This window comes from Centroberyx gerrardi, chromosome 12, assembly GCF_048128805.1.
Source record: "Centroberyx gerrardi isolate f3 chromosome 12, fCenGer3.hap1.cur.20231027, whole genome shotgun sequence".
Classification (NCBI taxonomy): Eukaryota; Metazoa; Chordata; class Actinopteri; order Beryciformes; family Berycidae; genus Centroberyx; species Centroberyx gerrardi.
This window is the reverse complement of record NC_136008.1, coordinates 23,680,240-23,695,471: the sequence shown is the minus strand read 5'-3', so window position 1 is coordinate 23,695,471 and position 15,232 is coordinate 23,680,240. Positions and strand designations below refer to the sequence as shown.

The 15,232-nt window shown below is 42.7% G+C and overlaps 1 protein-coding gene across 1 annotated transcript; it reads left to right on the top strand.

Moving 5' to 3' along the window:
• Positions 1 to 356: 356 nt before the first annotated feature.
• Positions 357 to 14,743, top strand: pomgnt2 (protein O-linked mannose N-acetylglucosaminyltransferase 2 (beta 1,4-)). The gene is made up of 2 exons (XM_071911780.2): positions 357 to 437; positions 10,715 to 14,743. Exon 2 carries the CDS (start codon positions 10,803 to 10,805, stop codon positions 12,609 to 12,611), a length of 1,809 nt encoding a protein of 602 aa, XP_071767881.1. The 5' UTR covers positions 357 to 437; positions 10,715 to 10,802; the 3' UTR covers positions 12,612 to 14,743.
• Positions 14,744 to 15,232: the final 489 nt, after the last annotated feature.

Sequence of the window (15,232 nt, the reverse complement as noted above, 5' to 3'; positions counted from 1 at the left end):
AATAAGTGCTGCATAAATAAGTAAATAAATAGTAGTAGCGTAGTAGTAGGATTCCACTGTAAATGTGACAATTAGAGAGCATAGAATGTCATCGCGAGATTTGAGCGCGAGATTTCCCTCGGCAGTAGGTGGAGACTGGACAGAGCAGAGTGGAGTATCCAGGCAGCTGCTCTCTATCTGCCTTTTGACAGCTAGGCTAGCTTGTAAACAACACCAAAAACCCCCGGCTGTCTCTCCGAAAATCTAATGAATGAATACGCCGTTGTTTTTAGCACTAGGCCCCGTGTCGGCGGGTGCTGTTGTTTCCATTTCCACGGTATCTCATCTGTCCACTTCAGGATCGTCTCTGCAACATATTGAGGCACTGATGTTGCCTAGCTGAGCTAACCTCTCAACTGCCCTGAAAGACAATAGCAACCTTTTCATTTAAACACAAGGTAAGAATAATGATACATTCCTCTTTTTGTATTTGGTTATTTTATTACAGACGTGTTGTTGTATCGATACAGTCCTTTTTAACTTTAGAGTCACAGGGCTTTGCCTGGTGCAGGTGTTGGTATATCTGGGAATTGAGTGTGCCAAGCTGCTCCCATACAGGGAAAAATACAGTTGACGTATACCTCAGATTATGTTTATGTGTTTCAAAATATACCAAACTTGGCCACAAATATGTATTTGTACATGCTGATGTCATTAATTTTCTTCCTATGCGCGTTGACAACATACAGTATATCTGGAGGAATATCCAAATATATTTTCAAAATACATTTCAAATGAATATAAATGAATATTTACCAGCAGTGCATAGGAAGAAAATGTATTTCCAGTGTCCAAATATATGTTTTAATGTCATAATGTCATCTACATGTAGAAATATATTTCCTGGGCGAATCATTGTATATTTTGAAACATAAATGTAAACATATTCCAAAGTATATGTGAAATGTATTTTTTGCACTATGGTTATACTCAGTGATGTAGAGGTCAATAAGAGGGGGGGGGTAAACACTGATCTCCAGTCAGTGATTATCATAAGGCAAACAACCACCAATATAATAAACAAAAGTCTATTATATTTTCAACAAAGCAGCAATTCAGTCTCCCCCCCCCTTAAATGACCTTATCATCATATAACTTACATCAGTTGTATACCACTTACTATTTTGTAAACTATGGAATTTTTGCCTTTTAAAGAGCCTAAAAATGTGGGTAACTGAGTTAAGGTGGACTGGCCCCCCCTCTGCATCCCTGTCTATAGCCAGCTCCATTATATGTAACCATCACATCCGGTGGCACGGCGCACGGCACAAATCTAAGGATCACCACACTTTCATGTCGCTGTTCCTCTAATCATTGTGTGCCACTGCACAGACAGTCACAGCTACACTGTTTCAGCAAATGATAAAAGACCGATCAGGCCGTCGTCACTGACTACTGTTTCTGAATCTCTTGTCAAACATGTCAGTCTTTTTGTCCTGATGCTTTTCACCAGTACTGTGAAAATGGAAATACTATAATGCTATACTGCTGTTGTATTAGCGTAAGCCCTGTGAACAATATGATATTTACAGTCCATTGTCATAGATCTCCCAGTCAGAGTTAATTCAGTCAGTGTTTTTCAGACCTTTTATCTGGGACCTACATTTTTCAAAGATTGTTTATGACCCAAACAGGTTATGCACAGTATTTTGTTGTCAAATTTAACAAAATTTTACTGTTTGGCAATATTCTCTTATACCCATCTTATATTGCAGGGGCTTGGGAAGGCTATGGCAAAATAACACCAGCCAGAAGTCTCATAAAATCAGAATGATTCATTTACCAATAATTTGGTTTGTTTTAATCCCTACCATCCAAATGTGGGTCTTGACCCCAAAATTGAAAAGCACATGTATAGTCTACTGCACAGAGCTCTCCCCATTATACTGTAGCTTTGATCTGCATTTCCACTCTTGTCTCCGGGAATAATTGAAAGCCATTCTTTGCAACTTTCCACAAAGCTGAAGGGTTGACTTGGGCAAGAACAATGACTTTGAATCACCCTCTGTGAACACTCTTGCATTTTCAAGAGGGGAAAATGTGCCAGCAGTCCCTTCTCTAAAATAGCTGATATTTCATGTATTTCCACGTCTCCGTACTGCAGAGAGGAATTCACTTCCACAGCTATCAAAAGTGTCACACTGGATGCGCTCGATGCAAAACAGGGATTATGCACCATTCAGAAGTGATCTATTAAAAACATAGCACAAAGTTTTATGCTTTCGAGGTCTTAAAGTAGCAAAGTGCATACTACTTTTGGTTGTATTTTTAATCTATGGAAGATAGAAGTTATCTGAGTTTCTTGGTTTTGAGTATATTATTAAACTTGAAGGGATTTTCTGTAGGATAATTGAAGTCCAGGCTCCAGCAAATAATCCATTGTATTTTCAAGAAATGTATTCACTGAAATCTCTAGTTTTGATGAGCCTGTTATGGTCTATGTACGGTATAATTTGGAGCCTTTTTGACAATAATGATCTAAATTGTTTGCAAGACGTTTTTTCTGGAGACCTACATTCTCTCAAGATTCAGGTTTCTAACTGACTCAGTATTTTCTTCAGCCTGCCTTATGTTGCGGGGACCTTGGTACTGCAGTTGCTTCATCCAAGTTAGAACTGCCTATTCAGAAACATCCTTAAAGGTACTAATATTTCTTTTATTATAATTTGCTTATCCATGCTAACTGAACTGACTGATCTGGCCTCTGACATGTCCCCAAGTTGTTGATGTACAGCTATTAGCTCTGAAGCTGACATTTAAACTAGTCTATCCATTAGTTTTTTTTACCCGTTATGCAGCGTCATTCATGGGTTTTGTGGCCTGTTGGGAACAGCATTGGTATTAATCAATGTTTTTTTGTGTCACTGACTTGTTTTGAGCCAGGATATAATTGTATAGTTCACACCAGAGGCCATAAGAGAAACACAGTGTCTTAGGATCGGTGTGCAGGAGAAGGTGCTGAACAAGAGATTCTGCCCCCATTAGAGTGTCCTATACACATTTTGACAAGATGAAAATCCTATAGATTTTTTATTCTTCCAATCACTCCAGTCCCCAAAATGGATGGGCACCAACGTTGGAGCTAAATCCCTTTCAGATATCTTTAAGTGTGTGTCCACCCTTAGTATTCTCTTTCTGTCCCTTCGTGGAATACTGCCTGTTGTCCTGGGGCAGCGCTGAACTGCTGTGCTGCGGTGTTTTCAGAGGATGTCCTTCTCACTTTGTTCCCCTGTCTCCATCTGTCATTTGCACACACACACGCACACACACACACAAACACACTGCAGAATGCCTGCATCAGCCCCCGTTTCTCATGTGCCCCCTGGGAGAAAGAGAGGGGCTGTACAGTGTAGTATACAGTACTGGCCTGATAACTTCTGTATATTGTAAGGGATAGTGGGTCACTGTTACCGGATGATTTAGAGAATGACAAAAATCTTATTAACCAGCAGGCTATCAATCAAGCAAGTAATCAGTCATAGCTGGGAATAGCCGCGTAGTTAGACATATGATGTGTTGTCGATAGGCTAGGGGCATTTTCTGACACTCACTGCCAGTCATTATGAAGCAGCAAGCATAATTTTCACCACCTTGGCATTGCAGTATATTTATGGAACAAAACAATGGTGTGTGTGTGTGTGTCTCGGTGTCTGCCTGTCTGTCCAAATGTGTTTAAGAAAGAGATGGCGAGTGAGAGAAAGGGTATGAGTCTTGTCTTTGTACAGCTAGATAATGGCTGCTGGGCCATTAATTCTCCCCAGTGTCACACTGAGCACCAAGCAGCTTGATACAACCTGACAGGCCACATTTGGTCCAGGAATAAAGATGACAACGAATACGGACGCAGCATCAGGGCCAGAGGAGATAGGCAATCAAGTGGCCGGAGGGGAAAAGAGGCAAGGTGGACGCAGGAAGAAAAGGGGCGAAAGAGATACCGTCTAATTGTGTTTTTTTTTTTTTTTTTGAGAGTCACTTCTCCTTTTGAAGAGGGATGTCAAGGATCGCCAAGGTGATCCGAAAGGCAAAGGGAAAGAAATGGGGAGAAAGAGAGATGGTGAACTCCAAAGACAGAGAGAGAGAGAGAGAGAGGGAGAGGTGAGTTGCAGGGAATGACGAACACCACGGACAAAATGAGCAGCAACAGCGCTTGGCTACTGCCGCTGCTCCTCTCCCCTTCCCCCCTTTAGCTTTGGCTTTCCAGGATTCTCATTAAAATGCATTAGACTCTCCAGGCTGCCCCGCACTGCCTTCCACCACATCATTGGGGTGCTTATCATCTCCAGAGCAAACAGATATGCTAACCAGTAACACTGGGGGAAGCCGGAGCTTTAGTGTCAGGGTGGAAGAGCGGTGGCTGACTGGCAGGCGGTGAGAGAGACCAGGACCTGTCGTGTAAGGAGGGTTTTTTACGAGGGGGAGTGGTGGTCTTGAACCGGTTTTATCTGAGATCGGGAAGAATGAAATGGTCAAGGAGACTGGATGGTGAAAAATCAGCGCTCCAACTCCTAAAGGAAGCTCCTAAGGAAAAAAAGCAGCTCCAGAACAAGATTCACAAAACAGAGTTCAGTTTATACTGGTAAACATGCACAAGTCAACCATGACCCTAATCTGTGATGTTATCAAACGCCGCTCCATTAGCAGCGACTGGAAGACTGACTCTGAGGACACAGTGACAATAGGGTGATTTGATGGGGATGAGGGCATATTATCTGGTGGTAACCTGACTGTGTTTCAGTGTCATGAGGCAGATTTGGATGGGAAAGCTCTAACAAACATTATGTGCCTGGAGTTGTTTATGTTGTAAAGTATCAACTGAACTGTCTACGATCATTGGAACAACCTGAATTCAGTTTTACGATGAGTTTTTTGCGTTAAAGCCATGATGCTTGGGCTGCATTTTGAGATATTGGAAATGAGCAATGTGGGTTTCAGCAGGGATGTGGAATTGGAAACAGGACTATGGCGATAACATAGTGGGGTTAGGCTGTAAGGAAAGAAATACTGTTCAAATCTGTTCTAATGATGTAATTATGTAGTCTCAGGCTCTAACTCAGCTCCTAGCCAACAATAGGTAAATGTGATTTATTGGACTGGATGGGATTTTGACTTGATTTTGGACCCGATTCAGCCAGTTTCCAGCAAGTGCAAAGCCTCCATTCGTCATAGTTCATGCCAGGTGCATAAATTGAATGCAACGTTGAATTTTGAAATGGTTTTACATCGAATTTAGAGGGTCTTAGGCAGTAAGATCAGTGTGCTGGGTTTTGCTTGGGGATGGAGGGTTGAGAAGTTAATGGACACACACGCACACACACACACAAAATCCACCAGGGTATTTATTCCAAAATCTTCATGCTTGGAAAAGATATAAATTTCTACATCGCTGGATATTTCACATTTTCTTTTAGGCAGTTGGAGGAAAAGTACTGTGCCATGTAGGTGTGCCGCCTAAAGGTTTAATGTTCAGGGAAAACCAACTGCAGGAGTGCTGATCTGCAAAAAGGTTGTGTGTGATCTACCTTGCTAGAGGTTCTCAACCTGTGTGCCAAGGCACAGTGGTGCGCAGCAGAGTGTGCTCAGTTGTAGCTTTGAATTTTCATTAGAACGTAAATAAAATCAGTCTCTAAACTAGTGCATGAGCTTCATCATAATCTAATTAAATCAGCCTTTGACTACCCCCCCGCCCCCTTGCATTTATTAAAACTCTTGTAATTATTTGCCTAATAGCAAATGATAGTCAGTACAAAGTCAGATTTTGATGCAACTAGGCTAATATTGAGGGCTGCGCTTGTTTCTGGTTCTCGCAGCTCTTTCTTTCTACCGTTGAGACTGATCTGCCTTTCCATAGACATATTAGACCTGGATCCTGCCTTGTGTTGAGCTGTTTCAGTGAAGAAGCAAAACAACACTGAGCAAGGTTTTAGTGGGTCACTCATAGACGCCTCTAAAGCAGCCCTCGTCTCAGCTTTGGACTTTTTCTATTTTCCTCTGTGCTCAGCGAGACAAAAGCTGATCTCATTGTAAAAGCCAAGGAAGTGAAAGATTTATAAAGCAGAAAATGGGGATGTGCTGTCTTTCTTCGTGTAACAGAAGCCTTGACCAGTGGGCCAGGCTTGTGTTGTTTCGTTTTGAAGCGTGTTTCTTTTCCCCAGTGCACACAGGCATGGGCTGTTAGGTGTTCTTTTTTGGGAATATGCTGCACTTAATCTAATGATTGTTTTATTGCGGCTAAATGTTAAGGGATAACGAAGATCTTGGGCTCCAGTTGTCTTGAACTGGATGTAGGTGGTGGGTGTATTCTGGAAAGATAGGTGGGAGACTTGCTGAATACAGATGGAGGAAAAGAGTGAAATGGAGGGACAGGAACATGGAATCAGTGGGTAACTTAAAGGAAAAAGGGCCCAGAAATAGAATATAAATGTGAAGCCATTCCCCAGTGTTCACACAGCCCGAGAGACGCTGCACAGCTCACATTTGATTATATTTGGAACTGCTGTGACCTTTTCCTAATTTGAACATTTTTATTCTCGGGCAATATCTCGGCTTACTCCTTCACACCGCTGATGAGATACAAAAGCCACCTCAAGGTCAGCTTAACTACCAGCCGCAACACACACACATAGGATTCAGGAATATTTGTATTCATATGTTTTTTTTGCTGAGAGTATAATGCGTTTGTTTGCGGCTGATAGTTAAGCAACCTTCATGCTTTAGGCGTTTTCATACATGATCACAGGTAATCCTTAAGCCTGTTTTAAACCTGCTTGTTCTGAATAACTTGAGTGTATTTAACAGAAAACAGGCTCGTAGCAGGTTGCAATCTCCAGGTCTCTGTTTGTAGCCTATAGCTCATGGTAATGCAAACGGGGGTGTATAACAGTTTTTGCGCGCTAAGTTGTCATGCAGCAGCTTTGACATTTTGAAGCTCTCGGTTTCTTGGCACAGGCAAATAGCAGTGGGCATCCACATGCATCCCTGTGGGACCCAGTGTGCAGTGAGAGGGATTAACCAGCACCGCTGGCACTGGGAGGCTAGCGCTGCCCTTGTCCTTGCGGATTGGAGGAGCAAGCAGGATGTCTGCCTAATGTTAATCTCGCTAGCAGCCTTCTCTCCACACTTCATTTCACTTCATTTTGGCTGCTGTGTCAGCAGCAAAGCTACGCTGCTTATATATTCTCATCCACCGTGCGTCTCTGTGACATTTAGGTAGTAAATAGCATCGCACTGTGTTATATTGGCTTATTATGTGCCATGTGTGACAAAGCTTTTCATGTGCGTCTTTGAATGTACTGTATTTGCATATAAACAAAGAATATTATCCTTGTTGTTTGCATTGGCTGCTTATCTAGATTCGCATGTATCTTCTTTACATCTTGTCTTCCTGAGACTTCTGACTAAAAGATGAATTTCTATCACATTATTTTTATGCTACGTAGCCCGAGAGATAACCACTGCACATTGTCTTGTCCTGCCTGATTTCAGGCAGTTTGGCCAATAAGGTCAACAGTCAAAGAGCTGTGCGAGTCAGCAGTGTTACTATGGACATTTGCCTCCAGTCATTATGTCAAGATACAGAAGGAGGGGATGACCTTTACTAACTCCTTTTGTAAAGGTGCATGACACTTCAAGCTAATTTAAGAAAGAAGTAGAGGTGGTCATAGTAATTCAGGCCTGGATCTGCCAAGGGCACAAACCATTAGTGCGCACATACAGAATGACACAGGCAGCTGCCTCCAATTCTGTGCCTGATTTACCAATATCTGTCATGCAAATGAGGTTGGCACAGTTGTACAGCTTGGACGGTGCTGAAAACCCTGCATTAGATGGAAGAAAAAAGAGGGATGATATTTATTTTAGGTGAATTAAAAGTATTTTTATAGTGTGCCTAACGTGACAATAGACCAAATGCAGTCTCCCTCTCCCTCTTTTCCTACAGTTGTTTTCAAATCTTTAAAGCTTGATCAGTTCCAATATATTTCTTTTCTTCTTAAATATAACGGCAGGGCTACAGTGTTTAATACATTTTGTAAGATATTTGTTAAAAATAATAAGCAGATATGAAATCCTCAGCCACACTGACAAAGCCTTAAATGCATACCATACTTAATTGGACTAAAGAATTAATTGCCAACTAGACCAGTAAGGTCTCTGTAGACTTACATTTCTGCTAAAATATGTGTGCATGAACTTTTCTATGGTTTCTTTATTTGGAAAAGCGAAACATTAAGCTGTTTTCTTTTTTGGAAATTTAAGATCTGGAAAAAAAAAAAACTAAATAAAAAATCAGAGTTATACCTCCCGTTGCATGCCTTCCTTCATCAGCCTGGACATCATCCTCTTCATCCTAAATCTCCTCGTTCCTGACCTGTGTCCATTCTTCCATGCCATACAATATTTTAGAGCGATGAGTTAAGACGTGGTTTGTTCATTGTATTTGATTAATCTCCTCTGCACTTCAAAATATATTATGTATAAAAGCACAAAAAGTCTGCACCCTGGTCCTTTCCATATTTAGACATGCAAAACGCTTGTGTGCCTGGTTAGTAAATCAGAGTCTTCTATTTTTACGAGCACAGAAAGCCTTGGCGCCCACGCAAACATTTAGTAGTTCTGGGCCTCTGTCACAAAGTTCTCCAATCTACATCCCACAGTCAGTGTAGGCCACACAAGCGTTCAACTCACTTTGAATTGGAAAGTAACTCGCATTGAATTGGGAAATGTTGGAGAACAAATATTAGCTATGTTTTAGTCTTAAAGTGCATGAAGTCAACAATTGCCCCTACGCTTTTGTCCAAAGACTGAATATCTTACTGTGCAGTTCAGGATGGACTCTCCACAGTTCACAATGTTCTTGCTTCTCTGGAGTGTCTGTACTTTACTGTATTTTGTCTGTATTCTGGCTGTGTGTTCGTTGCAGAGTTTGATCACAAAGAGTGACCCCGTTGCCAGTGACATATTGTGCTTGTTGGGATGTCAGAAATAGCCCAGGGACTCTGCGTAGCTACTGCAGAACAGAGATAGAGAGAGAGAGAGAGAGAAAAGAAAACTGAACTATGGAAAGAGAAAGAGAGCAAGACAAGTAGGGGAAAGAAAAAGTAAAAACACAAATTTTGAAAAGAATGAAACCAAAGAGACTGTAATCGGGAATAGAATGAGACTGCGTATAAGATAAGTGAGAGCATCAGGGGAAAGTGAGAGCAGTAATAGGAATACAGTGAGATAAGAGAGTGACAGCAGGATGGGAATAGAAAGAAAGGGTAAAAATAAAGTGAGAGGGAAGACAGACGATTGAGACAGCAGACTGGCTAGGTGGTGGGTCTAGATGTCTCTGTTTAGTCATTCTCCAGCTTGGACAGACAGGATGACAGGAAGATAAATAGACAGGATGGCAATAGCAGAGTGAATTTATGATCCTGTGGGACATTAGCGACCCAAGCTGACAGAGAGAGACTGACAGACAGAAGGAGAAGATGTCGTTAGAAAGAGAGAGGAGAGCTTATCCACACGTATCTTGTCTACTACTCAAACCTGAATATGCAGGCTGGAATATAAAGCATGTGTCAACCTGTTCTCCATGTCTGCTTGTATGAGTGTGTGCATTATGTGGGTTTGTGTGGTATATAGATTCCTCTCTACTTAATCTGAGGCTGCAGTTTGGTTTGGTTTGTCCTGATTTAGTTTAGTTTTGCTACAGGGCTGATTTTGAGTTGCTCTCAAAATCCCATTTTGTCACGCAGTGAAGGTCACACCAAAGCATAGACCTGAGATCATCCCTTTCCTTCCTCTCAGTTGTGTGTGTGTGCAAGTGTGTGCACACATTCATGTGTGTGGTATGCATTGGGAAAAGTGAGAGAGTGTTTGTATCTGGTAGGCCTATAGGCCAATAAAAATGGAAAATGATGTTTTGTTCCATCTATTCCTGGGGAAACCTTTGTTTTAAGCTCATGAAGCTATCCTTCAGATGGATATTTAGCATGCTAGTTGCCTAGTGTTTGCAGGCAGGCAGCTGCTGGCCGCTAGCCGTTGGTTTGATTTAGAGTCTCTCAATGACTCACTTGTTCGCTCAATATGCAGATGAGTAGAGTTGAGAGCAATACTCTCTTTCCTTTCTCTCTGCCTCCTCACAGTGTAATTTGTCTTGACATATGCAGGAAGGGTGGAAGGAGGGGATGTAAGGTTAAGAAAATGTCTCATTTCTTCACCCAGGTAAACAACCACTTTTCCTAAAAGCGAGAGCTCTGAGGCATGTTCTGATTAATTGCTGGATTGTATCGGTCGCATCAATAGCACTGCAGGTTTATAGGCTTAAGTCCATGCTTTTATTGGACTATATTAGCGTTCTCTCATGTCCGCTCTGCTGGTTGTGGCTTTAGGCTGACATAAATTCTTCGGCTGCAATATTGACTTTGTTTATTTTGTGTATTTGCTTTGGCTTTATGATTAGTTTGCACTTTAACTTCTGTCCTCTGCTCTTTTCCCTTCTTCCCTTTCTCCTCTGCCACACTGTCCTTTCCTCCTCCTGTCCTCCTCTTCCCTCTTTTCCCCCTCTTGCTTTCATCTCCTGCTCCCACTCTCTGTTCTCTCCTCCTCCTCCATCCACTCCTTTTCCTCCCCTCCCCCTCTTTCAACCCCCTCTTTTCCCTCCCCCTCTGCCTGCTCCTCTCCTCTCTCCCAGTCTTTGCGTGGCGGCGGATGTCTCGTCGCCTTTCCCTGAGGAGGTCGGAGGTTGGCTGGAGCTGGGAGGCGGGTCCTCAGCAGCAGTGATGCGGGCTTCAGTGGCGGGCTGCAGGATGAGCGTGGGCGCGCTCCTCAACGGGCTGCTGGTCTCCGTGGTTGCGGCGCTGCTTTGGAAGTATTCCATGCTGAGCGAGCATGCTGCCTTGCTGGAGGAAGAGCTGCACCTGACACGGCAGTCCCAAGAGCTCTCCCAGGCCCGCATCGACTATCACGCTGCCCTGCTGGCTCTCCAGGAGCACGGCACCCGCATGGTCTGCACTGGCAAGATGCACACCGACCGCGTCTGCCGCTTCGACTACCTCTGCTACTGCTCTGAGGCGGAGGAGTTTGTGTTCTTCCACTCCAATTCCTCCGTCATGCTGCCTAACCTGGGGCCCAGGCGCTTCCAGCCTGCCCTGCTGGACCTGTCCTCCGTAGAGGATCACAACACGCAGTACTTCAACTTTTTAGAGCTCCCTGCTGCTGCTTTGAAGTTCATGCCCAAGCCTGTGTTCGTACCGGATGTCACGTTGATTCTAAACCGGTTTAATCCCGACAACCTAATGCACGTATTCCACGATGACCTGCTCCCAGCCTTCTATACTATGAAACAGTATTCAGATTTGGATGATGAGGCCCGTTTGGTCTTCATGGAGGGCTGGGGTGAAGGCCCGCACTTTGACCTCTACCGACTTCTCAGCAGCAAGCAGCCGCTACTCAAAGAACAGCTTAGGAACTTTGGCAAACTAATGTGTTTTACCAAGTCGTATGTCGGCTTGTCCAAGATGACCACCTGGTACCAGTATGGCTTTGTCCAGCCGCAGGGGCCCAAAGCCAACATCCTGGTCTCGGGGAACGAGATCCGGCAGTTCGCCAAAGCCATGATTGAGAAGATGAACATCACCAGCGTGGAAGAGGCAGAGAAGGATGGAGGGAGCACTGAAGAGGAGAAGGAGAAAGAGAAGAAGGAAGAATACATTGTCGTGTTCAGTCGTTCAACGACAAGACTGATTCTGAACGAAGCGGAGCTAATCATGGCGCTGGCCCAGGAATTTCAGATGAGAGTGGTTACGGTATCCCTGGAGGAACAAACTTTTGCCAGCATTGTCCAGGTGATCAGCGGAGCCTCCATGTTAGTCAGCATGCATGGAGCTCAGCTTGTCACCTCACTCTTCCTCCCCAGAGGAGCTGCTGTGGTGGAGCTGTTCCCCTATGCTGTGAACCCAGAACAGTACACCCCATATAAAACCCTTGCCTCCCTACCAGGCATGGACCTTCAATACGCGTCCTGGAGGAATACTATGGAGGAGAACACCATCACGCACCCAGACCGACCCTGGGAACAAGGAGGCATCGCCCATTTGGAAAAGGACGAGCAAGAGCGAATACTGGCCAGCAAGGACGTCCCCAGGCACCTGTGCTGCCGCAACCCGGAGTGGCTCTTCCGAATCTACCAGGACACTTTGGTGGACATCCCTTCATTGGTGGAAGTTCTCAAAGAGGGCCTGAGGGCCAGGCCCAGCTTGAAGAAGGCCAAGCCGGCCAGCACGGTTCACCCGGGCCGGGTCAGAGAACCCCAGTGCCACACCTCAGTCCAAGCCACCAACGAGGCAAAACTCACAGTTTCCTGGCAGATCCCGTGGAATCTGAAGTACCTGAAGGTGAGAGAAGTGAAGTACGAGGTGTGGATCCAGGAGCAGGGCGAGAACACCTACATGCCTTATATCCTTCCCCAGCAGAACTACACTTTTTCAGAGAACATCAAGCCCTTCACCACTTACCTGGTCTGGGTCAGGTGTATCTTCAACAAGAACCTCCTGGGGCCCTTTGCAGACGTTCTTATGTGCAGGACCTAGTAGAAACAACTTGACGCTGTGCTGTTTCACACAAACAGTTGAGTAATGCTTGTTCCAGACAATCGTATATTGGAACAGTGGACTATTTGATTACAGTTTGTCTAATGGGGGTTGGTAAATGTGATTTGGCCTGTTTTTATGATCAGACATCGGGCTGCTGATTTCTTGCACAGTGATGTTCCCATGCCCAGCACAGAAGAGGATTACAATGTGACTTACTTATGGACAACACTGAATAAGACTTGAACCACAGGCACAGAACTGGATGGCAATAGCCTTTTATGAATGCGTAATGGAAGCTATATCACCTGTACCTATGAAAGGAAGAAAGTGCTAAATACCATGTCTCTATTCATGATAATAGAACTCAAATCAACAGATTTATTTATGTGCAAAGTCATATTATATAACATGTTTTTTTAGTAGTAGTCAAAACACTGATCCCTTTTACAGTATGCAATGTAGCTTTTCTGTGGAGAGCAAGTGAGATTTTAGGATAACAAGGTTTTATATGTTTTTCCGTCTTGACCAATGTCTACTGTGTGTGTGATACCTGTGTGGCTTAGTTTATTTATGGATTGTTTAATTAGACCATTATTTGCAGAATCTTGCCAAAACCAAAGCGAATTTCAAAATGATATCAGCCAATGTTATCGCCAGTCATTCATGCTGTAATACTTTCTCGTATTATGGATCTCTTGTACTTCTAATGTTTGCTACGAACCGTACAGTTTTAGCCAGTGTCTCACAAAATCTCAGAATTTTGAAAGGGAATGGAACATTTTTAAGTGTGTCCAGCAAAAGAATTCTGAAAATGTGCATTTTTCATGAATGCCACAGTAACAATGTTTTTTTTACCCTGAAAATTAAGTAATATGTAATTCAATAATAATTTATGTAACATTTTGTGATGAAAGGTACTGTTTCTTAATGCCACTAGGTATGAGTAGTTCTCCTATGTATTTTAAATATAGCAAGACAAGTGTTTGTGTTACTGCAGTGCCCAACCTCAACTAGTTTGCATTTGTTTTACTGCATACATAAATTTGAATTCTTATTCACTAATTGGCACCAATTACAAATGTAATAATTCTAATTTTCTGCAGATCGTATGAATCTGATAAGCCAGGCTATAATTAGCCTAGACCGGTTTCTTTTCTTTGTTTCTTGTTTTAAAAGAAATAAGACTACATTACTCTAAATAGCATGTAAATGACAGTCTCTCTGGCACATAAATAGAGCTAGCCAGCTGCTATACTACTGTATATTTGGAGCTAAGCAGCAGTATGTTGCACTGGTGGATTCCACTGCCTTGTGTTAATTAAGATAAAACCTCCAGAATCATCACTCTTTACTTTCCTCAGAGGGTTTCTAGCTGGTAAGAACAAGTTTGTTGCTGGATTTATTGTGAGCAACAAGAGAAATCCAAAGGCGGTTGTTACAGTTGTTGTTTGTGTGTCTTTTGCTAATGAACTGGTGCTTGTTGCTAGCTAGACTGCAAACATCTTGTTTTTGTAAGAAACGGAAGCTAGAGGTGATGCTAAGTAATTGGTAGTAGAAGTCTAACAAAGAGGTGGATTTTTGCCTACTGAATGGCGCAAGTTGAAAACAGTACACTGCCACCAACATGTTGCGTTAACTCTGTGTTCCATTGTTCAGATGATGTCAATTTTTCATGCACTTGACCAGTCATCTAAACATTACAATGACCTTTTTGTTGCAGTTGTGTCTGCTGGCCAATTTGAGGATCCTTTACATTGTAGGTACATGAGATTCTGATAACCTGAAATCTTCTTAAAAATGGAATTTGCCAAGTTTCCCTTTTTCAGTTCACTTCACTGATAGATTTTTATTTGCTATATTAAAGTTCTCAGATGCAGTTCTATTGTCCATGTACGTTTGAGAGATTATTTATTTTGAACCACTGTTCAGTGAGAAGAATGTGATGGTTTAGATATGTATGTGTTTGTATTGTTTGTTAGATTTATGTGTGCCCCCGCCCCACTTTAGAGGAGAAATTATATGTGCTGAGTGTCAGAAGTGAGAGTGCATAAGTCTCTGTTTTCTACATGAGCAAATAGTTGGAATTTCATTTTGAGTAATTGTGATTGAATAAAGAAGCTTATTTCTTATCTGCTGCATCTTGTTTCTGTATTATTAATCACAGTTTTCCTTCATAAATTCACGTTACAGTTTAAAATGTTATAGATTCATCTATTAGGGATTTGATACATAAATCAAAGAAGGCTTGGAAGAGTGTTTTTGGTCTCATGAATGAATCCTATACCTTAGGATAATTGGGTGGCTCGGGGAAATTGGTGGAAAGTGGTGATTACCCTGAAGGTTTCCCTGAGGGTGCAAGTTATTAAAAATGGATTGTAACTCATTATACAATTATTTTTGGCATGATTTTAAAGCAAAAGCATTCATAGGATGTGCACTGGGCTGGCTGAAAGCATCCTTGAGACAGAGGACAATTCTCAGTGGTTTTGACCTGAATGTAATATTCAGAGTATGAGAGTGCAGTGTGCTCAACAGCACAAGAGTTTGGGATAACAGTTTAGTCTGAGGGGCTACAGACTGCCATCATGTGAAATCAGTCTGTTGTATCTAAATTGAGG

Excerpts from the sequence above, each read along its gene's own strand:
- pomgnt2 (XM_071911780.2), top strand. The coding sequence starts at position 10,803 with ATGCGGGCTTCAGTGGCGGGCTGCAGGATGAGCGTGGGCGCGCTCCTC.